The 25,233-nt window shown below is 67.0% G+C and overlaps 1 protein-coding gene across 2 annotated transcripts in view; it reads left to right on the top strand.

Moving 5' to 3' along the window:
• Positions 1-22,870, top strand: part of TSNARE1 (t-SNARE domain containing 1) — a 146,594-nt gene extending 123,724 nt beyond the window's left edge. For both annotated transcript variants that reach the window (XM_077847462.1, XM_077847460.1), the window contains 2 exons: positions 12,624-12,730; positions 22,760-22,870. In XM_077847462.1, coding sequence (XP_077703588.1) covers positions 12,624-12,719 — 96 coding nt within the window. In that variant the 3' untranslated portion in view covers positions 12,720-12,730; positions 22,760-22,870. The remainder of the gene's footprint in view (positions 1-12,623; positions 12,731-22,759) is intronic.
• The last annotated feature ends 2,363 nt before the right edge of the window (positions 22,871-25,233 follow it).

Here is a 25,233-nt window from a genome sequence, read left to right as displayed (position 1 = left end):
CGGCCTCACCCGCCGGCTCCGTCTTCAGAAATTACGTCCTTCGCTTCTGAAAGTTCATTTCTTTTTTAGATGCGTGTGTCGTTCTCTCGGCCTCTGCACCACGTCGCTGTTGAGCCATCGGGCGTCCGTCGCGCTCACGTTCTCGGTGTCCCACCTCACGGAGGTGCGTTGCTTGTTGCTGATGATGTTTGCGCATCCGAGCCTCAGCCTCCCTCGGCATTGGGAGACTCTCCCCCAGGCAGCACTTAATTCTGCTCCCAGGGGCCGGGGCCGGGGCGTGGGTGAGCGGCCCTAGGGTCTGGCTTCCCTGCCCCTGCCGAGGGTGGGCCGAGGGTGGGCCGAGGGTGGCACCGTCCAGGAGGCGGTGGTCCTGGGGTCCCTGCCCAGCCCACTCCCTGGACTCCCTGACCACCTCTCAGGCCTTGCCTCTGAGGCCTGTGCCCCCCGGAGTGCTCCTCGCTGGGTCCTGCAGAGGACACTGGGCGGGACCCGTCCGCAGTGGATGGGGGCGCGCTGGCGTGACCTCGGGACTCTGGGAGAGGGAGCACAGCTGTGGAAGCCTGCAGGCCACCTCCTGGGAGGGGGCACCAGGGTGACACTGTGTTTAGGAAGGTTAGATGTCACCCCCCACAGACACTGGAGTTCACGTTGGGTCTTGGTGTGTTCACCCCAAATGCTGTAATTCTGACTGTGACCCGCGGGCTTCGGGACGGGACAGCATTGTTTGGGGTCGGGAGCTCTCCTCCCCTGCAGCCCCGGGAGGTGGGCGCTCGGCCCATTCTAGGAGGGGACACTGAGGCACAGGGAGGCAGAGGGCCCGGGACAGCTCGTAAGTGGTGAGGTCGGTGCGTGAGTCAGGGGCGTCTGCCCCAGCGCTGTGTCTCAACAGCAGACCCATCCCTGCCCCGGGGAGTGGCATCCCGGGGGTCACCCTGGAGGAGGCGCTGGGGGCAGCAGGCTCGGTGCCCACCCCGCGCAGCGTCCCCAGGCATCTCCCTGCACTTACGTCCCTGGGCTCTCCCGTGGGCAGGGGTCCCCAGGGCGAGGGCCAGGCTGTGGGGTCTCCAGAAACTCAGCACGCGGTGCAGGGGCTGGGCTGGGACCGGCCAGCGTGCTCCTGCCTCGGGGCCTTTGCCCTGGCTGTTCCCTCTGCCCAGAGGCGCTGGACTCCGGGGTCCCCGCAGGGAGCCCCAGCCCGAGGCCTTTTCATCCCCGCCTCCCACCGCCCGGCCTCCGCCCCTGCACACGTGGTCTTCCGTCCACCGCGGTTTCACCTGCACGCCTCCGTCCGGGGAAGCGTGTCCTGTGTTGCCTGTCCGTGCCCGACCCCTGCGTCCTGCCATGACCTCCCCGTGCCCGCACGCGCCCCCGTCCTAGAGGCTGGGGGCTGGTGCAGCCAGCCTGGATTCAGCTCACGAGAGCGCAGAGCTGGGGGGACAGTGCCACCCCTGGAGTGGCACGGGCAGGTCAGCGCCCCTGGAGGTGGGGTGGGCCCTCCACACAGGGTGGCGCCTGCCCCGTCTGCAGGGAGGCCGGGTCAGGAGGGGTGGGGAGCTTGCCTGGTTCACCCAGCGAGTTGGGACCACCTCCGGGGCCATGGCACACTCACAAATGCCCGTGAGGACGGGGAAGAGCTGGGGAGGGGCCTGGCCACCCTGGGTCACCCTGTCCTGTGGGAGAGGGGTCCACTCGGGTAGGCAGTGTGGTGCCCCGACTCCTGCGGCTGGCCTGCCCAGCCTCAGCCTGGCCTTGACCCCGGAGCTCTGGCCGACCCACTGTCTCCCCTTCCCACCTGCCCTCATCTGTCCCTGACCCACGCTTGACCTGCCCTGGCCCCCACACCCGACCCGCCCTCGGCCCACCCTGGGCACTCCCTGCCTTCCCCACTCCCCCCGGCCCCGCCCCGCTGTCCTGGCAGGGGCCAGGGGCGGAGGTCCTGGGGTGGCCACAGGTGCTGTGGGAGGGCAGGGCCGCTGGAAAGCGGGGCTCCGGGGAGCACAGGTGGCTTGCGGGGCCGGGCGGCAGGTGGGACCCTGTCTCTGAGCTCAGCGTATTTGCCTGGACGCCCCCAGCTGGACGGGTACTCAGGGCAGAGCTCAGCTCCCGAGGGGGAAGGAGGCGGGAGGCAGAGGGAGTGGAGCTGGGGAGGCCTGGGGGGCACAGCAGTTCCCACGAAGGGGCAGGGGTGACGGGGCCCAGGAGGGACGAGAGGGCGTCCTCCCCAGAGGAGAGGCGGGCGGGCACTGGGGGGGTAGTGGGTGGGATCCCCGCAGGTTGGGCTCCCTGGGGACGTGCAGACCCAGGCCCAGGGCGCAGGGCAGGGGGCACGGGGAGGTGGGCAGCCAATCATCACGCAGACCCACCCGCACCCCAACTCTGACGCTTGCTGGAGTGTGACCCCGTGGGCACTGCCGGGTCCCCGCGTGTGGGTCGCCATGCCCTCGCTGCCCAGAGACAGAGGCCCCCTCGGGGTCGCACGGGGGCTCCTGGGTGCCAGAGCAGCGGTCTCGGGCCACCGGCCCCTGGATTTCAGGGATGAGTTTATGGGCCAGGAGGAGAGCGTGAATGTACAGCGTGGAGTCAGCAGGGACCAGAGGCGGCACCTCCCGTCGGCTGCGGTGCTTGCCCACGGGACGCCGGGCTTGGGGGAGCCAGGGGCAGACGAGGCCGGCGAGGGCACGGCTGGTATGCATGAAGGGGGACGGGGACGCACGCCCTCAGGACAGTCAGCGAGACCCTTGCTGGAGACCGCGTGAGACCCGCGGGAGGTGAGGGTGGGCTGTGCCGGTGTCTGGGGACAAGCGCCCCAGGCTGTGTGAACAGTGTGTGCAAAGGTCCCGAGGCCCTGAGGCCTCCCTCCTGCTGACCGCTGCTCAGAGCACACCAGCCCTGCCCCTCATTCCAGGGATGCTGGGGACCCTCCGCCTCAGGGCCTTTGCACGTGCTGCCCTCCCGCCTGGACAGTTCTCACAGGCCCGCGGCTCCCTCCCTCTCTGCCTTCAGGTCTGGGCCAGACCATCAGCTGTGTGATGCTGCGGACGACCGACCCGGACCCCGGCTCCTTTTTTTTCCGAGTCTGTGTCACCACCCTGTACCCTGCGCACTTTCCCTGGGAGCCTGCTTCTCACCCGGCTCAGCTTACTCGGGTGCCCCCTCCAGGGCGGGGGTCTTCCTCCCCTGCTGACTGTCCGGCCCTATGACGGTGCCCGGTGCACGTAGGTGACGCATGCGTACTAGTCACTGGCCTGGGAGCTGCGGGAGGAGCTGCGGGAGGAGCTCCGGGCATGAGGGGTGTCAGCGTGGCTCTGCCCGCGGGGGCGGCTCTGGGGCTCTCTGGGCGGGACAGGCCATCTGTCCGGGACCACGGGGGCACCCGTGTGGAGGCTGGGGGCTGGGGAGCAGGGTGTCTGCGGGGCCCTCGCTGGTTCCCACGGGGTCCCAGAGCCCCCAGCAGCGGGGAGTCAGGGCCCGGGGCACAGGGACGGGGCGGGGGTGCAGTAAACCTGAGACTCAGCGCAGACGCCAGAGCGTGCGGTCAGGCCCGGGGCCTGGGGGCTGGTCCTCCACACGGGCTCCTGGGGCCCGAATCTAGACACCCCGCCCGCTCTCCCCGGGGGCCCCGCAGCCAGTGCAGCTGCAGGAGGGGGGTAGGGGCTCCCCGGGGCTCCCCTGCACAGCCTGTTGTCTCCATTAGAGGCTCCTTGTGCCCAAAACACAAAAGCAAAGATCCCACACGACGTAAGGTCCCCGTAATCCCACCTCCGAGAAACACGGTGCTGCTGGTGTCACAACGTGCTGTGTCTCCAGGGAACCCATCCTCCTGCGCGTGTGCGCGTGTGCGCGTGTCCCTGGCCCGGTCACCCCCTACCCCGGGCCCTCACGCTTCCTTCCAGGGGCCTCCTCCTGGAGGCCCGCCCGGCAGCATCCCCCCCACCCCCCGTCCCAACGCTGCAGGGGCTGCCCCGTGGCTGGGCCCAGTCAGGGGTCTTGGGCTGCCTGCATGGCCTGGGGCTGGGCTGTGTGTGCCCATCCCCCAGGTAACCCCAAGTGGCGTTGCTGGGCCGGGGGAGCCTGTCCGGGGCCTTCCACCTCGTGCTGGTCCCCCCGGCGGACCCTTCCGGACGTGCTGGAGCTGCCGCCGGGGCCAGACCGAGCCCGTGGCCATCAGGGGTGCCCCCGGGGTGAAAGCGTGGGCTGAGTTTGCTCACTGGCAGGACCTTCCGTTCGAGGGACTGACCCTGGTCGGGTACCTGCCTCGGGTCTGGCGCCCTGGCCGCCCTCTGTCCCCACCAGTGACCCTGCCTGGTGTGCCTGGCCGGCACCAGCCACAGGCTCGGAGGGGACAAGCCGCCCGGTCACTGGGGACAGGGGGTGGGGATCCTTCCTCCCCCCCACCCCCAGGCGCAGGACGGCTGCCCTGGGGTTGGGACCTGAGCAGGTGGAGAAGGGGGTGGGGTGGGTGAGGCAGCAGGAGCAGCAGATGCTAAGGCCCTGAGGCCAGGGCTCGGGGCGTATTTAGGGAAGAGGAGGCAGGCTGGCGAGGCCCTGCAGGAGGCCAGGAGTGTGCAAGCGGGGCTTTCCCCAGGGGGCCAGAGGGTGGGGGGGTGAGGAGAGCAAGAGTGAGGCCTGCCCCCCCCCCATGCAGGTCAGCACCTCGGCCATGATTGGCCGTTCCAGGCGCCCTTCCAGGTCCTTCCTCCTCCCCTACCTTGTGAGAGCGGGTTCGCAGGTGAGGAAACTGAGGAGCGAGCCAGGCTGCCCCCACTCCAGCCCTCCAGGTCCCGGGCCCCGGGGGAGCGAGCTCCTTACCTGACCTCAGAACCCCAGAGCCAGCTCCCACTTGTGCCTCGGACGCTGACCTCCACCTGCCTCCTCAAGCCCCCACCCCTGCACTTGTCTGTCCCCTGGGGATGGGCCCCAGGGTGAGGAGGTGCTCGGGGGTCAGAGCCACCAGCTCTCGGTGTCTCCCCATGCCATCATGTCTTGGGTGGTTGCCCTGGAGCACTGCCCCCACCCTTGGAGCACCGTCCCAGGGAGGGTGCCCCTCAGAGCCCTGTTGTGGTTCGGGTGCCCCTCTCAGCGCCCTCCTGAACCCCATCATGGGGCGGGTGCCCCTCGGAGCCCTGTCGTGGGGCCGGTGCCCTTGTGCCCTGTCCTCAGGACACAGAATTCATAAATCAAGTCATGATTCTGTATTTTTCCCCAGCAAAATGTGCCCATTTCAATAATTACAGCATTTGTGATCCACTTAGAAAACATGGTATTTTTAACGTGAACACTTAAGAAACAATCCGTTCCACACCCATCTATCCAAATGGCTCCGATTTTGAATAATTCTTTTGAAATGGAGTCTAAATATATACAAATAGATGTTTCTGAAATGTCATGTATTCTGAATATATTTGCATGGGAAGCGGCTTCTGAGGAGTGGGGTGGGGGCTGGGCAGCCTGGGGGCAGAATGAGGGTGCTGGTGGGGTCGGGGGACTGAGCGCCTGGCTGAGGGAGGACACAGAGCCGCGTGGCCCAGGAGTCCCACGTGCAGGTGTCAGCCCGGCTCCCTCCCCGGGAGCCCCTGGGCATCCTCACGGGGACCACTGGGACCAGCCCCCAAGGTCCTGGGTGCCAGCAGGGGTCCCCGCACACGGGGCAGGGGGTTGCCCTTGGGCCCACTGAGTCTGAGGCCAGCACCTAATGCCCACGTGCCCATCACCCCCTCATCTATCAAGCCCTCCCTCCTTTCTCTTTGCTCCCTCTTTGCTCCCCGATGAGCCCTGGCTGCTGGAGACAGGTTTCCAGGACCCCGACCCCTGAGCCCTCTGGACGGCTGTAGCGCGGGGCAGCAGAGCCCGGGGTGAGGCCCCGCCTCGGGTCTAGGGCACCGAGGCCTCCAGCTGCCTGGGCCCCTCTAGTGAGCACCCACTGCATGCAGACCCCATTGGGCTGGGGCTCCCAGCCACCTGCAGCAGGGGCCTGTCCTGGAGCTCAGGGCTGAGGGGACGGCGTGGAGAGAGAGGCACAGGCTGGGTCCAGGCGGGCCTCCCCCTTCAGAGAAGCCATGAGAGCAGTTGTTGCATGAGGCTCGGTGGGAGGGGGTGACTGCCCAAGACAGCTTCCGGGGGCAGGTGGCAGGTGAAGAGCCAGCACCCGGGGCAACGCCCGGCCCTGTCCCTTGGAGGGAGAACAAGGTGCAGGACCTGTGCCCGTGCCCTGCCCACGAGGGTAGTGGGGGCCCTGCCCGCGGGCTTGAGGGCCGATGGTCATGCAGCAGCTCCATGGGCAAGTCCCCTCCATCCCTCAGTGGGTGTCTGGGCAGGCGAGGTGTGCAGCGTCACTGCGGGGCCTTGGTTGTCACTAGGTCACCGCCTGGCCCTGCCTGCCGAGCCGTGACCTTTCTGGTCCCCAGGCCCTGCTCCGGGTGCTGGGCGGGCAGCTGGGAGGTGGCCAGAGCACCAGCCCGTCCTGACCTCCCGGCCCCGAGCTGCCCTAAACCCACGTGCCCCACTCTCGCCTGACTGGTGCCCCACGGCGCGGTTGGGGTGGGGGTGGGGTGGTTGGGACGTGGCTCCAGTCCTGTGGGCAGCCACCCCGCCAGCACCCACCTTGTGCGCAGCAACAGGTGCAGGGGGCGGGGCCCGGAGGGCTCAGGGCGGGGCCTGGAGGGCTGGGGCGGGGCTTGGAGAGCTGGGGGAACCACCATCCCTGGCTGCCCCCCACTGCCAGGCCTTCCCCCCCAGACTGTCCCCTGGGCATCCTCCTTGGTCTCTGACAATCGTGCTGGTCACCCCGACTTCCCTTCGTTTCCTGCACAGACTCTGGTTCTTTGAGTTTTGTTGCTTTGTGTTCTGTCCTTTGTGATGAAGATGCTGCCCCCTGCGTGGGGTCCCTACATCCTGCCGGGTCTAAGTCTGGGGCGGTAAAATGCTGCTTGGAAGGGTGTGTGTGCAGGTGTGAGCCCTTGACCTCTACTGGGGGTGCAGCGGCCGGGGGTGCATGGGGGCCTTGAAGAAAGCTCTCCCGGGTCCTGGGCTGCCCTGGGGGACCCTACTGCTGGCTACCCTGCCTCTACTCTGACCCCAGCTCTGGCTCCTCCCCGCCTCCCTCCACTGGGCCTGGAGTCCCAGAAAATTGTGGGGGTGGAAGCCTCAGGTCCTTAAGCACCCCCCCCCACCCCCGCCCCACTCCTGAGGCTGGGAGGAGCTAGGCCCTCCCCCTGACCACACCACACCCCTCCACAGGCCTGGCGCCCCTCCCCAGCTCGGCGGGCTGCCTCCCCCACCCCAGCCTGCCGCCTCACACTCCCTGTGCTGGGGGTACACCCCGTACCCTCCTTTTAGTGGAGAGAGTGGCAGCTGGGTGCGTGCCTGCTGGACTGATGGCCCCGCATCTGTCGTTCTTCAGGGTGCACACGGAGCCCGCAGAGGCCAGAGGGTGGTGGTAGGGCCCCCGGTGGGCACGGGGTGCCCTCCGCTCGGCCCTTGCCTTTCCACTCAGCTCTGCCCAGTTGGGGAAGCGGTGGCCATGGCCTCCCAGTGTCCTGGTGGGAGGAAGGGGCGGGCCGGCAGCCACGGGAGCAGGGGCCGCGGAGGGCATCCTGGAGGCGGCGGCAGTGCTAGGGGTGGGTTTCGGGGCGTGAGTGTGAGGGCGCGCCAGGCAGAAGGAGGAGCAGGGGTGCCCGGCCCTGGGGCCTGGGACGGAGGGTAGCCCTTCCCCAGCCCACATCCGTTCTGCCCTCCTGCAGGGAGCCCACCGCCTGTCCCCACCCCACTAATTGGGCCCCAGTCAAGAGCCTCATGCCGGTTAATCCCGCCATCAGCCCGGGGTCTGTCATTTAAGAGTGATTAATCGGGGCGGCTCTGGGGGCGGCGAGGACCAGTACCCAGAGCAGAAGTGTGGGGGGAAGGTAGGCAGATGCAGCCGTTGACCCCACCAGGGGCGGCGGGGCTGGGACCCCTGTTCCCTGTGGGGTCTGCTCCCTGCCCTTTCCTTCCTGCCCCCTCCCTGGGGGGGACCAACGCTGGGGCCTGGATAGTTCGGGCCCCAGAACAGCCCCGCCCAGTTCTGCGTGCTGGGGAGACGCCCTCAGCCACCTCAAGCCCTCGTGCCCCGCACGGCAGCCGCCCTGTCCCAGTGTCACCGTGAGCGGGGAGGGCGGCTGTGTTTGCCCAGTAAGGGCAAACCCCACGGCCTCACGTGGTCAGCGTGAGGTGCCCAGCACCATCCCCCCCAGGATGCAGGCCGGCAGCCATCAGGACGGGGCCCCACTGTGTCTTGGGAGCCCCCCCCATCACCGGAGGCCTCATGACAACTGCATGGGCATGGGACCTGGGTAGGGGCCTGGGGGGCTCCAGCCCCGCTCCCCGAGAGTGACCGTGGCCCCTTGCTGCTGGGCCTCGCCCTCTGTCCCCAGACCCTGGGACCCGCGGGCGTCCAGGGCGGCCAGGGCTTTGGGCAAGCCGGTGGACAGAAGTCAGCTCCGCTCTGGCAAAGGGCGCCCCGGGCTGGGCCGGACGAGGCCGAGATTCGGTGCCACCCCTGAGCTCCGTCCAGAGGCCAGCGTGCAGGCTCCCCGGGAGCCGGACGGGGCTGGAATCAGTTAATGACCACAGGCGGGGCCGCGCCCAGTGTTTCCTGTCCCCCATCGGGAGGTGAATCCAGATCCAAGGTCAGTGCCCGGCAGGCCGGCTCCTTGTGAGGCCCTGAGGGAGAGCCCGGTCCGAGCCTGTCCCCTTGGCTAGTGGACAGACAGCCGTCCCCACGTCCACACGGCGGCCCCCCGGCACACCTGCGCCCGCGTGTCCCGTCTTCCAAAGACACTGGTCAAGGCAGACCAGCGCCCCCCCTCCGCAGGAGCTCACTAACAGGGTCTCCTCCATAAAGGCCGCGCGTCCCCAAATACAGTCCCACCCCGGGCTCCTGGGGGCTGGGACTTCAGCCTATGAATCTGGGGACGCACTTCAGCCCATGTCACATTTCCTAGGTCACTGCTGCCAACACTCCCCCTCTGACCACTAGGACCGGGCAGGGCCCGCCGTGTGGGTCATGAGGGCTTGAGGTGGCCAACAGTGTCTCCCCAGCCTGGAGAACAGGGGCTCATGGGGGGCTGTTTTGGGCCCCAACCATCCACCCCCTGGCAGCCCCACTGCCTCTCGAAACAGCCCCAGTCCGGTGCTCCCAGGCTTGTGTGGCCCCGGCCCGTCCCCTCTCGGCGGCAGTGCTACTCCCTGGGAAAGCCCACGCCTCCCCGAGGAAGGCTGTCCCTGCTTTACCAGGTCCCCGCGGAGTGTGCCCTGCCCCGCCCTCTGCCCCTCCTCCTGCTGCTGGGTGCTGATGAGGGGTGGTCTGCTGCTCCTGGACAGCACCCCTCCCCCCGCCCAGGCAGGAGCGGGGCCTTTGCACGTGGCTACCCACCTGCAGGGGAGGCAGCAGGTGCAGGGGTGGGGCTGTGCCTCCTGCCGGCTGGGTCCGCTGAGCTCCCCATCAAAGGGCTGCCTCCGCCCCCACCATATGTCCTGGGTGCGCCTCTGGGGGCCCCTGGCGCCTGCCTGTCAGCGCCCCGCCCACCGCTTCCCCTTGAAGTCCGGGGAGGGAGGCCCAGCGGTGTCTTGCTGGAAGGGCAGCTCGGTGGAGGCCGAGGGTTGGTTTGGAGGGTCCCAGGGGATCGCGTGTCACCCCCCACCCACCCCCGGTTCCTCTCCAGCTGATCCCTGCTGCTTCTTCACCCAAGCCTGGTCCCTGCGGATGCCCCTGGGCTCCCAGTTCCCCGCCGGTGTGAGGTGCAGCAGGGAAGGTAGACGTGGAAGGACGGGCCTGAGTGCAGGTCACATCTAAGGAGGCACTTGGCCGCCGTCCAGCACAAGGCCACTGTCATGGTCCAGGAGGGTGACCTGGGCCCAGGCAGGGGAGGCGTGGACGCTGCCCTGGCAGACGGTGAGTGTGAGGCCGGACTCTGTGTGGGCCGCACAGATGGGATGGCCAGGCCCTGGGGCCTCGGGGAGGTCAGCGCCATGCCCGGGCCACGCCTGAGCCCTGCTGCTGTGCTCGTAGGGTGCGTTGCCTCCCCCGGGGCGCCCGGAGCCACGCGGGGGGCTGGTGAGGAAGCATGTAGCTGGTCCTGGGCCTAAGCTTCCTTCAGGGTGTGTGCAGAGGGTCAGGCCTACTACCTGAGGGCACATCTGTGACGTCAGCCGCTCTGCAAGGGCCGGCTGCATCGCTGGGCTCCAGGTTCGAATCTGGACCCCACAGCTCACAAGCTGGCTGCCTTGGGCCGGTTACTTCACTCTCTGAGCCATCCGCCGACCAGGGCGTCGACAGGACCCACCCTGTGAGCGAAGGCTCAGGAAAGGGCAGCTGCCCTGCGGATGAGGACGCGGCTTGTGTGTGTGCACCAAGGACGCACACCAGGGTCCTTGGCCAGGCCTGGCCCGGGCGCCGCCCTGGGCGCTGAGCTGCTCCTTGGCGCAGATGCCCTTGCCCTGCTAGCAGGCTGTGGGTTCCACTGCCCTCCCACCCCCAGCTGGGAGCAACTGGAGGTGTGTTTCTCATTCACCCTGGGCCTCCCGGCCCCCCCGCCCCCTCCCGCACGCAGCTGGCGCGTGACCCATGACAACAGCTGGGGCAGGGAGACCTGAGACCCGAGCCTCAGAGCTGTAGGCACCACGTTGGAAGCCCTGGGGAGGCCACGTAACCCCTCTGGCCCGGTGTCCTGACCTAGGCCCCAGGGTAGTAATACTGCCCTTGGGGCTGGGAAGCAGAGTTATTCAAATGGTGGCTGATATATAGAAATATAGATATATTTTAGATTTTATTTATTTATTCATGAGAGAGACACAGAGAGAGGCAGAGACCCAGGCAGAGGGAGAAGCAAGCTCCCCGTGGGGAGCCCGATGTGGGACTCGATCCCGGGTCCCCGGGGTCACACCCTGAGCCAAAGGCAGACGCTCAGCCCCTGAGCCACCCAGGGGCCCCGACGGTGGCTGATCTTCAAGCTGGTGTGTGGATCCCTTCCAAAGTGGAAGGACACTGAGGCAGCGCCAGGGGTCTGAACACCCATCCACCCCCAGCAGATCCCCGATGCCACCCTACAGTGGGACGGAATCCTCACTCCAAACCTCATCGTGAGCACCCCCTCCAAAAGCCAGGTTCAGCCCCACCTACTCCAAGAAGCCTCCCGACTCCCTCTGTCCCCGCCAATCCCCTCCCTCCCTCATGGCCTCACTGCCCCAATCCCCATAACCATTTTGAGAAAGTAGATGGTTAGAGGACGGGCGGGTGGGTGTATGTGCGCGTGGATGGGGCGTTGGCTACATGGATGGACAGATGGGCGGCTGGATGGATGGGTGGGGGGCTGGACGGGTGGATGGAGGGATGGGTAGGTGGGTAGGTGGAATAACGGATGGATAAATGAATGGGGAGCCCCAACATCCACCTGATGACCCAGATGGGCAACCCAGGGGACCCGCCCTTGACTCTCTGTTCCCTTTCCCTTGCATATTCAGTCACAGCACGTTCTGAGGATTGTCTCCTGGTCTTGGCCCTGTCTCCCCCGATCCTCCCTCCTCGGCCCCGGACTCCCGCCCTTGCACGGATCAGCTTTCCTCCTGGCCCTGTGCCTACCCACACCCCCGCATTTGCTTCCCAAGTGGCCTCCTCACTGCACTGTCTCCCTGCTTAAAATTCCTCGCTGTCTCTGTGCTGTCTCGGGCGCTGCCCAAACCCCTGTACAATCGCACCCATCCCATCTGTCTCCCCTGCTTCCCCACGCCCACCCGGCTCTGGCCACTTGGTGACTGACCAGCTTATTTTCAGTCCCATTTTGTCCTAGGTTCCCCCCTGCCCCTGCCTCCCACCTCCTGGCCTGCCCGAGGCGTCCCCACCCCACCTCCAGGGCCCAGACGAAGCCTCCTTTCTTCCAGAAGCCTCTGAACCCCCATCCACCCATGAATCCCCAGCACAGACCTATGTGTCTTCCTCTCCATGAGGTCTTAAGTGGTGGGCCCCACAACTTGTCAAACTGCTAATAACCAGAACGAGGGGCGCCTGGTGGCTCAGTCGGTTGAGCATCGGCTCTTGATTTTGGCTCTGGTCACGGTCTCGGGGTCGTGGGGTCGACTCCGTCCGCGTCTGACTCCGTGCTTGCTAGGGAGTCTGAGATTCTCCGTGTCTCTCTGCTCCTCCCCACGCTCCTGTGCTCCATCCGTCCCTCTCACTCGCTCTATCTCTCAAAAATAAGTAAATAATACTAAACAAAGAATAATAACTACAACAACATAGGAAGAGGAAGACGAGAGGACTATGGGTCTGGTGTTTGCCGGATCCCAGGCTCTGTACTTTCCAAGCTTTTGAACGTGCTCCTGAAGTCAGTGGCCTCATCCTCTACTTGCAGGAGAATCCGAGCTGCTGGTGGGGGGCGGGGGGCACCTGGGACGTCCAGGCCTCACTACCCTGGAGCTGGCCGTCCCGCTGGCCCTCCGGCGTCGCTCCCTTGTGCCTGGCTTTGGCTCTTGAGCGAGCACGTGTGCAGCTCCGGGGGAGCCCCGAGCCCCTGGCAGGCCTGCACCACGTGCCCCCGGGATGGGAGGCCGGGGTTCAGGGCACCGTGACAACTGCACTCTCTGTCTCTCAGCTCCAGAGACGCAAGATCAAGTGCCACGTCCTGTCGGCTGGAGTCACCGTCCTGCTGGTCATCATCCTCACCACTGCCACCTCCATCCGAAAGTAATGCCCCCGACGGTGAGTGCCCCGACTGCTCTGCGCCATCTGTCCCTCCACCTTCCCTCTCATCTGTCTGTCCATCCGTCCTCTTCGTGTCAGGCCTGGGCTTGGCCCCGGCAACCCAGCAGGGGACACAGCAGGTGGGGGCCCTCTTCCTGGAGCCCACAGCCAAAGGGGAGGTCCCGACTGGCGGCTCCCCGGACAGCCAGGAGCAGAGCGTGTTGGGTGGTGCAGCGGGCAGGTGCCAGGGCCCCGGGGCAGGGAACAGGGCCGCTGGTGGGGGGCGGGGGGGTGGACCGTGGGTGCCGAGCCCCTGCTGGGCCCCGGGCCCTGGGCAGGAGCCCGAGCGGACGGGAGCCGGACCCAGAGCCTGTGAAGCACCTGCAGTGGCCGAGCGGAGCTGCCGCGTGCGGAGCCCGTGTCTGTGTTCTCCAAGCTGTGGAGCAAAGGGACCTCAAACTTAGTGGCTGAAAACAGCAATCAACCTGGATTATCTCAGCCTCTGCGGGCCAGGAATTAGGAAGGGGCTCAGCTGGTTCTTCGGCTCAGCCCTCGTGTGGGTGCAGGCAGTGGGGCCGGGGCCGCACCACCCGAGGGCCTGATGGGGCCAGGGGAGCCAGCTGGAATCCGGCTGCCCCACAGAGGCCCGCAGGGCAAGGGGTCCCCGAGAGCCGGGCGCACCACACCTGGTCGCTCCTGCAGCATCCTACCACTGCCTCCGGGCCAGCCGCGGCGTGAGGGGCCCCCTCGCAGGGCGTGACCCGGGGTGGGAGGACCTAGGGGCCCCCGGGAGGCGGCTTCGGCCCCGGAGCGCTGCAGGGAGGGGTGTGTGGTGTGCGGACCGGACCAGCTCCCAGCCCTGTGCTGGGAGACCACAGGGCTGGGCAAGGGTCTCGGGGAGGGGCAAGCAGGCCCTGGGTGTTCCGTGCTCACTGTTCCCTGTGGTCCCCACCACGGCCCGTGACGGCCTCTGTGTGGGCAGCAGGTGAGCGCGGGCTGTAGGAGGCTCCGTGGAGTCACCTAGTCCAGAGCCCTTGGGCTCCTCCATCCAGACTTGTCTGGGAAGTGCTGCTTTCTGGACAAGAGCCACCCCAACCAGGCTGAGCCCCAAAGTGGGGGGTGCAGAGCCCTGGCAGCCCTGAGCCCTGTCCTTGGTGGCCAGCCTCTCCTTGGGTCACACTGTCCCTAAGGCTGGGCTGGGAGGTCACGGGGGTGGGGTGCTGAAGGGAGACACGTAGGCCGTCAGCCTGCAGCGTGTGCACCCTGCGTATCCATCACCTTGATGGTGCTCCCGGCACCCCGAGGGGGGCAGGTCCCACCCTGGGAGCGCCCCGTGCACCAACCCCACCCCGCTCGGCGTATCCATTGCTCCCCTCGCATCAGGCGGGACACACGGAAACCCCAGGTGGCCTGGCTTCACCGGGGTCCGTGCAGGTTCTGCATGGGGTCAGGGCTTGGATTCCTGGGTGGTGGGACGGCAGGCAGGGTCTGCTCTCCAGGTGAGGGTGGCAACTTGTCCCAAGTGGCAGGCCAGGTGGCGGGGCGGCAGGGGCACGGGCCTCTGAGCCCTGGGAAGGGCCGGGCCCCAGGCAGCTTCCCTGCCCGCCCTCGGGGCTGCCCCGATGGGACTGACCTTCATCCTCCGGGGCCCTTCTGGAGCCAGTGCTTCCTGCCCCCCACCCCGGTGGCCCCCAGCTGGGGCTCAGGAGCAGGGACAGAGGAGGCCTGGCAGGGCAGCACGACCATGAGGTCTGGAGGCCACCATGAGGTCTAGAGCCATGACCCTCATCTGTGTGGGGGAGTCTGCAGGGGCCACGCAGATGCGCCCAGAAGGAGGAAGGGGGCTCTGGGGCCAGCACGTGGGTCCCCGTGGTCTGGAGGACAGGGAGGGGCTGTAAGGGCCGGACCCTCCCCTTGCTCCTCCTCCGGGGCCGGGGTCTCTATGTCCCCCAGCAGCCCCTCTCTCGTCCTCCACATTTCCCAAGTCACCCCACGGCTGTGCACCCCGGGCCCTTCCCTGCGCCAGAGGGAGCCAAGGGCGGTGGCAGGCACCACGCAGGGAACATCCCCTCTGGCGCGCCCACCAGGCCGGTGGAGAGGCCCGGCACCCCACACGCTGCCTGCCTGTCGCAGCCGTCTGGGGACGGGGTCCCCCTGGGGACCTGGAGGCCGCCCTCGGCCCAGGCCCCAGAGAGACGGGGCTAGGGGGCTGCCCTCTTTCCCTCTCTGCCAAGCTGCTCTGAGGACAAAGGCAGCTAAATATAAACAGCAGTTTGAGGAAGGAAGAGGCTTGATTCAAATGCAGGGGGGATTATTTCCGCAGAGAAAAGCAGCCTCTGAGGGAGGAGCTCCTTCCCGGACTTGGAAGAAGCCGGTGACAGAGACAGTCAGGTGCACGTGGCCATTTCTGGGTGCCGGGTGAGACCGTGCCATTTGGCAGTTCCAAGCAGGCAAAGGAGCCCCTGGGTCGCGCCCACTCTCTGGGCCACCTCCGTGCACCATCACCCACCCCCGTGGCTGTGACCACCCCCACCCCCCAGGGGCTCAGCTATTCCCCCATTACAGGGGGCTTGCAAGTCTGCCTCCCACCTGGTCAGGATGTGGTGCTCACTCGCCTGCACAAGCCCGGTGCCAGGAGTCTCCCCTGTGGGGAAGGACTGTGTGTGGCCAGCCTCAGTCCCCCAGACTCCCTGGACTCAGTTTACAGGAAGCATGAAGGCTAGTCTGGGACTGAGTCAGGGCTCAGAGTGTGACAGGGTGCAGGGCTCAGTGTGTGACCAGAATCAGGGCTCAGAGTGTGACGGGGTCAGGGCTCAGTGTGTGACCAGGGTCAGGGCTCAGAGTGTGACAGGGTGCAGGGCTCAGTGTGTGACCAGGATCAGGGCTCAGAGTGTGACGGGGTCAGGGCTCAGAGTGTGACCAGGGTCAGGGCTCAGGGTGTGACCAGGGTCAGGGCTCAGAGTGTGACCAGGGTCAGGGCTCAGGGTGTGACCAGGGTCAGGGCTCAGAGTGTGACCAGGGTCAGGGCTCAGGGTGTGACCAGGGTCAGGGCTCAGAGTGTGACCAGGGTCAGGGCTCAGGGTGTGACCAGGGTCAGGGCTCAACATGTGACCAAGAACAGGGTTCAGCGTGTAGACAGTCTGTGGTCAGGGTCAGGCTTCGGGAGCCCTGGCCGGCACGGAGGACAACACAGTGGCAGGAGCCAGCATGCCCACCCTGTGTCGCGGTTGGCTCAGCATGTTGGGCTCAGAAGCTGAAGTTACAGTAACTCGTGTCCCCAGCTCTGCCCACAGCACCGCGGTGTCCGGAGGTGGACGCAGAGCCCAGCTGAGACTCCTTCGGGTCCAGGGGGCAGAGGGCGAGGGCCTGTGGCCCTCGCTCCCGGGGTGTGGCTGGCGCACCGCTGTCTAGATGGTGGCTGTGGAGCTTTGGAGAAGCAAGGGAGTCCTTGGGGCCAACCCCACCCCCCATTGTCCTTCTGGGTCGACCCAGGACCTTCTCCATGTCGGACTCCGGTCACTGTGGACTGTTCGTAGGTCCCTGTGTGGTCAGCAGGCCACCGCAGCCACGAAGCAGGGCTGGGTGGGTGAAGGGGGGGCCCGGAGCGCTGGCGGGTGCCTGTGCTGGGTCCCGGGCTCCCTGCTGGCCCACAGGCTGGGCTCCAAGGGATGGAAGATTATGGAACCGAATCCAGGCAACAATCAATGAAATGTTTTTCATGCGCACAAAAATTGAAGGGGCTAAATAGAGGCTTCTAGCAAATCGTATTTGTAATGTTTTCCAAAAGCCGTGGAGTACGGAGCTGAAGGCATTGATTTCCATGTGGGACGCGCGCGGGGGTGCAGAGGATTTTGTGTCCACGCTTGTCTGCAGTGCACACACACACGTGTGTGTTTTCACGTGTGCCTGTGTGTGTGGTCGGTGAGGACCCGTGACTGTCCGCTCCCCCTCCCAGAGGCTGGAATGTGACTAAGGGACCTGAGTGCATCACCCTGGGAGGGGGGACAGCTGTGTCTCCGTGTCCGCCTTCTGCAACCGGAGCGTGGGTCGGAGCCTCGCGGGGCCGCCTCACCGCGTCCTCTCCACAGCCCCGGCCAGATGCCACTGTGCGCCCATTTTTCAGACGGGGGCACTGACGCGGCCGGATGACGGGCCGTCCTGGGCGGGGGGCAGCACGGGGGATGATCCTTCCGGAGCTGGGACTGCTAGGGAAAGCCCTGCAGAGGTTAGGTGGCCGCCCCGTCACAGCCGGGAGCGCCAGAGCCAGGTTTCCCACTCGGTCTGTGTGACCCTGTCGTCCGACGGTCCGGCGTGTCCCCGGGGCCCGCGGATGCTTCCGTGGTGCCCATTACCTGAATGGTGGCACCTTCTGTCCCCAAAGTTCGGGGAAGGAGTCAGACGACCTGTCTGTGCTGAGCTGGTCGGTCGGAGGCCTGGGAGTCGGGTCACGGGGGCCTGGTGGCTTTGGGCCGCCCCGCTAGCCTCGCCCCAGCTGCAAGCAGGCCTGCGGGGTCCTGGGGCTCCTTGGGGTTTACCCTGGGAGCGTCTCCTCTGGGGCCTCCACCCGCCTCGCAGCTCCTGGTCAGAGGGCAGGTGCCACAGACCAGCGAGCAGGCCTGAGCTCTGCCTCAGTTTCCTCGCCTGTATGCCGGGGTCACACCTTCCGGGGACCCCTGTGGGCATCAGAGACGATGCCTGCTGGGCTCCTGCTGGGGGGGCGGCTGCCCTCAATGACACTGCTATGTCGCTGTCCCCATCGGCGCTGGCAGCGTTAATGGTGTGACCATGTGCCCGCTCTGGTTTATGGAGATGAGACGCAGCTGGCCTCACTCCGCCGCGCCCATGCGGCCCTCCAGCCAGCAGGGCCATGTCTCGTCCTCCCTGCTGCCCAGGCAGGGCACACGGGCACAGCTCAGAGCAGCCCAGACGTCGGGGATGTGTCCCTGTGATTCAGCAAATCCCCCAGCGCCTCCGCGTCGGCCAGCTGCTCCTGTGGTCAGATCCGGCACCGCCCCGAGCAGCTCAGAGCCTCGGGGACGGAGGCCTGTGAGGTGCCCAACGGCCAGGAGCAGAGTGGAAGCCATCAGAGGGGCGGCTCTGCCCGGAGGCCTTCCTGGAGGAGGTGGCTCGTGAAAGCCGAGTATTGAGAAGTGAGTACAGGCTCCTCTGTCAGGCAAGGAGGAGGGGAGTCCAGGCCCAGGGCCCAGCCCCGGCAAAGTGTGCACGCGCAGGGGGTGGCGCCCCGGGCACGAGCTGGCTGGGGCCGACTGTGTAGGGCCCTGAGTAGGAGACGAGTGGTGGGCGAACAGGCTGAGAGGCTGGAGGTGTCCGGGGCCGCTTGTTCGGAGCAGTTGTTCCCTAGCGGGCCCGAGGGAGCCATAGCAGTCCCCAGACGCCCACCGTTGCTGGGCACTGGCACAGTGGCTGGGCGCATGGCCACACGGGGAGGGCCGGACCCAAGCAGCCCCGGGAGAAAGGTGGAAAAGGCAGCAGGTGCGTGGGTGGCACGGGAGGCACTGATGGACAGGACGGAGAGGGGGTGGCACCGACACTGTCGCATCTTACCAGGTCCAGCCCGGGATCGGCGGCCGCAACAGCTGTCCCGTGGTGCCCGGGTGGCGCGGTGGGACGGTGGGACGGTGGGACACAGCTGGGGCCCCCGCTGTCCGCTTGGCCATCTTCCCCCCGCAGGTGGGGGCTGCACCCAAGGGGGGAGCTGGGGCAGAGGATGGGCTGGCCTGGGGCTGGGGGCGGGGCTGGGGCTGGTGTGGGGGGGCGGGCGTGGCTGAGGCAGGTGGGGGCGGGGCCGGCCTGGAACTGGGGCTGGTGGGCGTGGCTGGGGCTGGTGGGCGTGGCTTGTACTAGAACTGGGGCGGGGCGGTGGGCGGGGCTGGGGCTAGAGCTGGGGGCGGGGCTGGGTGGAGATGGGCGGGGCTGAGGCAGGTGGGGGCGGGGCCGGCCTGGAACTGGGGCTGGTGGGCGGGGCTGGGACTAGAGGTGGGGCGGGGCGGTGGGCGTGGCTGGGGCTGGGACTAGAACAGGGGTTGGGCGGTGGGCGGGGCTGGGACTAGAGCTGGGGGCGGGGCTGGGACTAGAGGTGGGGCGGGGCGGTGGGCGGGGCGGGGGCTGGTGGGCGGGGCTGGCGTCGCGGCCCAGTGCGAACCCGCTAGCGGCCTTCTAAGCTTGTGGCCGCGGGTAGGTGGTGCGTGGAGCCCCCGTTCCGTCCTCAGTGGGCTCGGGACGCTAAGACCTTGCCGTGCGGTGAGGCCTGGGTGCCTGGTCCTCCCGCTCCCCCCCATCTTGCTCTTGGCCTTCAGCTTTCCTCTCTGTAGTTGGCCCTACGTACCCATCTCAGACTGTGAGCAGTCCCCAGACTGGCCACTGAGCTGCCCGCACCTTGTACCCCCCAGAAACAGGGGTTTGAGTTCTGCTGATCCCTAAAAGCCAAGCCTGGATGACATCCCCCCGATCTGAGCCTGCAGGCCTGTGTCCCTGTGGCAGGGAAGGACGCACGAGGCCTGTGGGCCACTCTGCCCCACTCCTGGACAGAGGGTCGGTGCATCTCCCTGTCCCTGGAGCAGCCCCCTGCCACTGCCACCTCTCTCTGCCCCACCTCCCTCCATCCCCCAGCTCCTGTCGGCCTCAGATTTGGTGCCTAGGACTCCTGGCTCTGGGCCAATGCCCATCCAAGGGGGCCGTGCTGTCCCTGCAGGGGGCTGTCCCAGGGCTCTGGGCCCTCAGTGACTGGGGGGACGGGAGCCGGGGGCTTGTAGCCATATCTGATGGATGTTGGCTGAAGCTCTGAGGGCCTCATCCAGACCAGGAAGGTTAGGACCTAGCCTGACCCCCATGTCCCCCTCAGCCTTGGGGAGGATTCAGGGTCAGCCCTCCTGGCCATGCCAGCATTATTGTCCCTTACCCACTGGGGGGCAGGAGGCACGGGCTTGCACCCACCCCACCCCCGCCAGGACCCTCTGCTCTTCCCCAGGGATCACACAGCAGATGAGTGAGGGAGGAGCCCTGGAACTTCCCTGGGGAAGTGTGAGCCCCCTGCCCATGGCAGGGCACGGGGACACCCCACTTGAGGAAAGACCTTGTCTGTGAAGGTGGGACAACCCAGAGCTGGAGTCCCCACACTGCTCTCCCCACCTAAGCCACTGAACTCGGTGGCACGTCCGTGTCGGGTGGGACAGTCCCTCCCCCAAGGCTGGGCTGTAACGACAGGACGGGCCTGACCGTGGCCTCCAACACCAAGCAGAGGATGGGGCTCTGCCTTCAAGAGCCCCTTTAGATGCGGGGTTCAGGCCTCACCACCGGGAGGATGCGAGGAATGGGGCATCCCCAGCCAATGCCAACAGAAGAGGGTTTACTGAAGAGCGGGATGCTCTGGCGGGACCCGGCCAGAACCCCCGGGGCCAAGTCTGCCAGCCCTGGTGTGCGTGGGACACCCCTCCCCTTCTGCTGTCTCCCTGCTGCTCAAAGCAAGCAGTTTTGCTTCCGGGTGTGTCTCAGTAATTGCAATAATAAATTGAATAATTAAGCTAAATCCACAGATGAAGATTAAATATTAATTTCTAATAAGCTGTTTGGAGAGTGTCACCGGCAAGGAGCAGCAGAGTACCTACGGCCCCAGGTGTCCCCCTGCCAGGCCCCCAGGCCCCTCCCTCCCAGGGCAGGGTTGACCCACACCAGCCTCGGTGCAGGACGATAGGGCTGGCGTGGCAGCCGTGGGAGGTGGTGTCATACCCTGGTCATACTGTCTGGAGGCCAGCAGGCCCCGAGGCTGGCATCAGGCGCGTCAACAGGAGGAGGGTGCCAGCGGGATCTGGGCCTCCATCTCCTGGCAGCTGAGGTCCCCATCATCACGGGATGGTAGCCAGCGCCATTTGGCAGAGTGGTTTGTGGATGAGAAAATGACACATCTGAAGGACATTGACAGCGACCTGAGAGGTGGGGATGGTCCCCCTCAGGACCTGGGGAGCCAGGCCAGGGCTCTGTGTGGCACCTGTGCTCCAAGAAGCCTCTCAGTCACCAGGGTGCAGCCAGGGGAGCTCACGGGGTAGTCTGGCCCCAGTCAATCAAAAGGCAGTGCTCCAGGGAGGGCACTGAGTGTGACCTGGCCACACTCTGAGCTCCGATCTTGGTCACAGCCTGAGCCCTGACCCTGGTCACGTGATCACATGGTAAAGGTGATCCTGAACCTGACCCTCCTTTTAAGAAATGAGACAGCACAGACCATGAAAATTATGTTTGGTTGCAGCAAAGCGTTGCTGATGGTGGAGAAGGCAGGCAAGGTCAGGGTCACGTTTCAGGAGGTGGTGAATGCAGGTGAAGAGTCTCGTCTCAGTCCAGTGTCAGTGGGACCCTGGGAGTGTTGGGAGCCGGGCACGAGCGTGGGGCGTGTGGACCTGCTGGTCCCGTGACAGTGGCCCCCGTGGAGAGACTGGCACCGAGGGGAGTGGCCTGCTGGAAGGGGAGGCGCCGCGTGCCCAGGCACAGAGAGGGCTGGGTCCCCGGGATGGCCTGTGCTGGAAGCAGGCTCTGCGTTCGCGGTCACGGCTGGCCACCCTGGACCCCTGCCTCAGGCTCGATTCCACGAGGCCATTTGGCCTTCACCTGGGCCCAGCAGGCTGGCCGCCGTCACGCGGCCCCGGGGCTCAGTGACCGCTCCCTGACCCTGGGCGCGAGGTCGTGTGGTCGGGGCCAAGCAGCAGTGGGTACTGAGAGGCTCCAGGCAGAGCCTGCCCCAGGGACACCCCTGCCGTAGACCCCGGATTGGCCAAAATCAGGAGAAAGCCCAGTTAACTGTGAACAAATGATCTAGTGTGAGTACGTCCTGCGCGGTGCTTGGGACAGTCCGGCGCTGCTCCCGCCAGGTTGAGGCGGTGGCTGCGATGCCTGGCGACACTGGGCTGCCCCACCTGCCCCCAGGGCTCTCCTGGCAGTTGGTGTCCCAGGTACGTCACGAGGGGCGCGCTGCTCAGAGGCCCCTCCAGCTGGGGTGGGCTTGACGGGAGCCCAAGGCTTGAGCTGAGGGGCCAGGGCGCAGGGCTGAGGCGTGGCGGGGTGGGGGCAGGGTTCTGAGCTGAACTCCTCCCCCCCCTTCCTCTGTCCTGGAGGGTCCCGGCAAGTCAGAGCGTGGGTTCACCTGGGTCCCAGCGCCCCCTGCAGGGTGGCCCCCCCCCCCCGCCTCCCCCCGCCCCGCAGTCCTCTTTTTAGGAAAAATGAGAAAATTCAGGTGGAGGCCGGGCCCTCAGAGGATGCCAGCTGAGTGCTGTGTGTCGTACCCACTGGGGGCAGGGGTGGCCCCGGCCTGCCCTGGCGTCACCTGGGCCGGGAGCGAAGCTGGGCCTACAGGTTGGAGCCCAGAGCGCTGTGGGGCCTGGGGCCCAGGCGCCAGCAGGCAGAGCAAGGGTGTGGCCGCCGTGCGGGCCACCAGCCTGTGCGTGATCTGCCCCTGCGTGCCACCGGGCCAGAGAGCCTGGGGCCAGCTCCAGAGCTGGGACCACGCAGCCGGGCCCACACAGCCGGGCCACAGCCGAGGTGGGAGCTGGGCCCTGGCTTTCAGCCCTGCTGGGTCCACGGGCCCTGTGGGAGAAGCCACACTTCCCTTTGCTCGAAGGGCCTCCCTTCCCAAACCTTCCCGGAGGCCCGAGGCCGGGAGGGGAGGGGCGGGGCGGGGAGGGCCTGACCTGGTAGACATGGGGTCCCTGGGGCTCCCCCCACCCCTGGTGTGCACAGCAGTTCCCCGGCAGTGAAAGGGTGGACCGGGGAGGGCGGGAGGGCAGGCCCACGGGCCCAGGAGACCCAGGCTGGGGTCTGGGCAGCTGCTGGCCTCTCACAGCTTGTGTTCGCATCTGTGAACTGGAGACCGGTCACCCTGGCGAACCAGAAGCTGGCAGGTGCCCACGGGGGAGGGGGAGAGAGCAGGGGGGAGCCCGAGCGCCCCCCGCCCCCGCCGCCCCCGTAGCAGCCAGGCCACCTCCCTAGGGCCCGCCTGGGCCTCCCCCTGCCCAGCTGGCAGCTGATGGGAATGTTGTTCTGCAGGTTGATGCTCGGACCCAGGAGAGTGTCCCACCCGCTGCCTCCCACCAGTGCGCTGGCCCCGCCACAGCGACATCCGTGTCCTGTCCCAATAAACTGGCCCCCTCAGTTCGTCATGGTGCCGTTCTCCATCCATCGGGTTGGGGGCACCTTTCCAGCTCTGGGGCCCTGGAGATGGAGCCTGAGCCCTAACGGGGAGAGGCTGGGGCAGGGGTGTGTGAGTGTGTGAGGGTGAGTGTGTGGGTGTGAGGGTGCACGCGTGTCTGAGCGTGTGTGCCGGGTGGTTTGGGCACACGGGTGGGGTGGTCCAGGGCTGCCCCTCCCTCCAGCGCTGCCCCTCCCGAGGGGCTGCCCATTGCAGCCTTGCCCCCCCCAACAGGCCCCGGGCCTTCCTCCCTGAGGACCCGGCACCAGTCGTCCCAGGACCTGTGCCCCCTCTAGAAGCAGTGCCTGGGGCGCGGGGCCGGGGGGATGCAGCTCTGATGTCCCCACTGCCCCGAGAGATGGAAGCTTCTCTGTCTCCTGGCTCCCAGCCGAGAGATGGGGCGTGGAGATGGGGTCAGGGCGTGGGGGAGGCACCCCTAATAGGAGGGGCCTGGCCCCTGTGGAAAGGAGGCGACAAGCAGCAGCTCCTCTCACAGTGGGGAGTGGGTGCAGGGCGGGCAGGGACAGGCAGACGGAGGGCCCCAGGACCCAGCGCTGGGTCGGCCACACCCTCCCCCTGCAGAGCTCAGGGCCCCGTGGGGTGAGGAGCAGCTGCCTACAGGATGCCCAGGGTGGGGGGAGCTCGCCTGGGAGGTCCTTGCCCTTCTGGAAAGGCTGCAGGATGCTGCGGGTGCTCAGGGGTCCCCTCCTCCACCCCTCCCCCGCCCCTCCCCCGCCCCCCTGCTCTGTCCCCCTCCCCTTTGTTCTGCCCCCTGCCCCCCCACTCCTTCCCCAGCCCCAGTCCTCAACCCACGAGGGTCTAAAGCCTCCAGGATCCAGACCCCTTTGTTCTGAAGCCTGCTTCAGGGTCTCTGATTCTGGGAAGCTCTGCATTTCTCAGCTCCTTCTCCTCCCGGGGCCTGAGAAACGCAACAGCCACTGAGGTGTGGGCGGCAGCGGGGACAGATGGGAGGGGACAGACCCCCCCCCCCCCCCCGCCAGAATGGCGGCCGGCCACCTCCTCAGCTCTGCGCAGTGGCCGCGGGCCCCAGGGGTGTCGGGAGGAGGTGTCAGGAGCAAATTGAATTTTACACCTCCAGCTGCAGGTGTGAGGCGCTTGGTCATGGGGGCGGCGGTGCGGCCACGGCACCAGGGTCTGTGCCCACAGGCCGGCGGTTGCAGGCTGCACCCAGGATGCCCCCGGCAGGGAAAGCCCTGGGTTTGGGGCTGGAGGGGCCAGGGCATCACTGGTCCAGACCCTCCCACCCTGCTAGGAGTGGTGAACGGTACCAGCTGGGAGGCTGCACATTGAGGTCCCTGGGTGGGGGGTTGGCCCCAGTTTCCAGGTGAGGACAGGCTTGCTCGCTGGGTCTCCCTCTTGGCTGCGTGGCCTTGGAGAATGTGGGCGGAGGGCTGGCCACACTCCTGTGGGATGCACAGGGCTCAGGTCGCCCCTGCAGCTTGGTCAGCACTTCCGGGGGGCCCTGGGGGCAGCAGGTGTGCTGGGGTGAGGAGTTCAGGTGGGCGGCCCAGGAAGAGGGTGCTGACGCGGCTGCCACCAGCTGGCCGGGCTGGAGCCTCCAGCTCAGGAGCGAGGTGTCGGAGTGACCTTCGGCCCCCACTGTCTGGAGCGACGGGGACCATGTGGGCAGAGCCAGGCACAGCCAGGCCCCCCCAGGGGCAGGTCCGCCAGCAGGTGCGCAGCCAGCACAGCTCCGCGGGGACCCGTGAGCACAGCAGCGCCCCGGCCCCCGAGGGGGCCGCGTGGGAGGGGTTCCGCGGCTCAGGCTGTGCACCACCAACAGGTCTGACTCCACCGGCCTTTCCGCTGACGTGGGACCCGGGCCGACAGGCAGACAGCTGCGGATGGAGCCGGAACACCTTCCCTGTCCCGCAGGGGTGTGTCCGCGGCCCAGCGTCTGCTGGGGGGGGGGCGCTGAGTAGGAAACTGGTCCCCCACGGGGCCGTGGGGGGCTGGGGAGCACGGGGAGGGGCTCGGGAAGGAAGCCACTCCGCCGGTTCCTCCTACCTCGCTGCCCAAGGTAGTAGGAAGCATCCCCCGCCTGCCCGAGTCGAACAGGGACCAAACCTGCAGGTTGGCGGGTCTGGAGGGACGGGGCTGGATCACCCGAAGTGGGTGCTGGCCGTTGGGGACACCCTCCCGGGGCTCCTCACGGCGTGGCAGCCAGCCTGGGCAGGTGTCCCCAGGAGGAGGGCCGAAACCGCCTCCTTCTCCGCGACCCCGTGTCAGGAATCATGCGGCATCCCCTTCATGGGGCTCCCGGGCTGTCTGGTCCAACGGGAGGGCAAGGAGATGGCCCTCTGCTGGGGGG

The sequence above is a fragment of the Canis aureus genome, chromosome 14 (assembly GCF_053574225.1).
Source record: "Canis aureus isolate CA01 chromosome 14, VMU_Caureus_v.1.0, whole genome shotgun sequence".
NCBI lineage: Eukaryota > Metazoa > Chordata > Mammalia > Carnivora > Canidae > Canis > Canis aureus.
The sequence above is the reverse complement of the archived record's forward strand: the minus strand, read 5'-3'. Positions and strand labels throughout refer to the sequence as shown.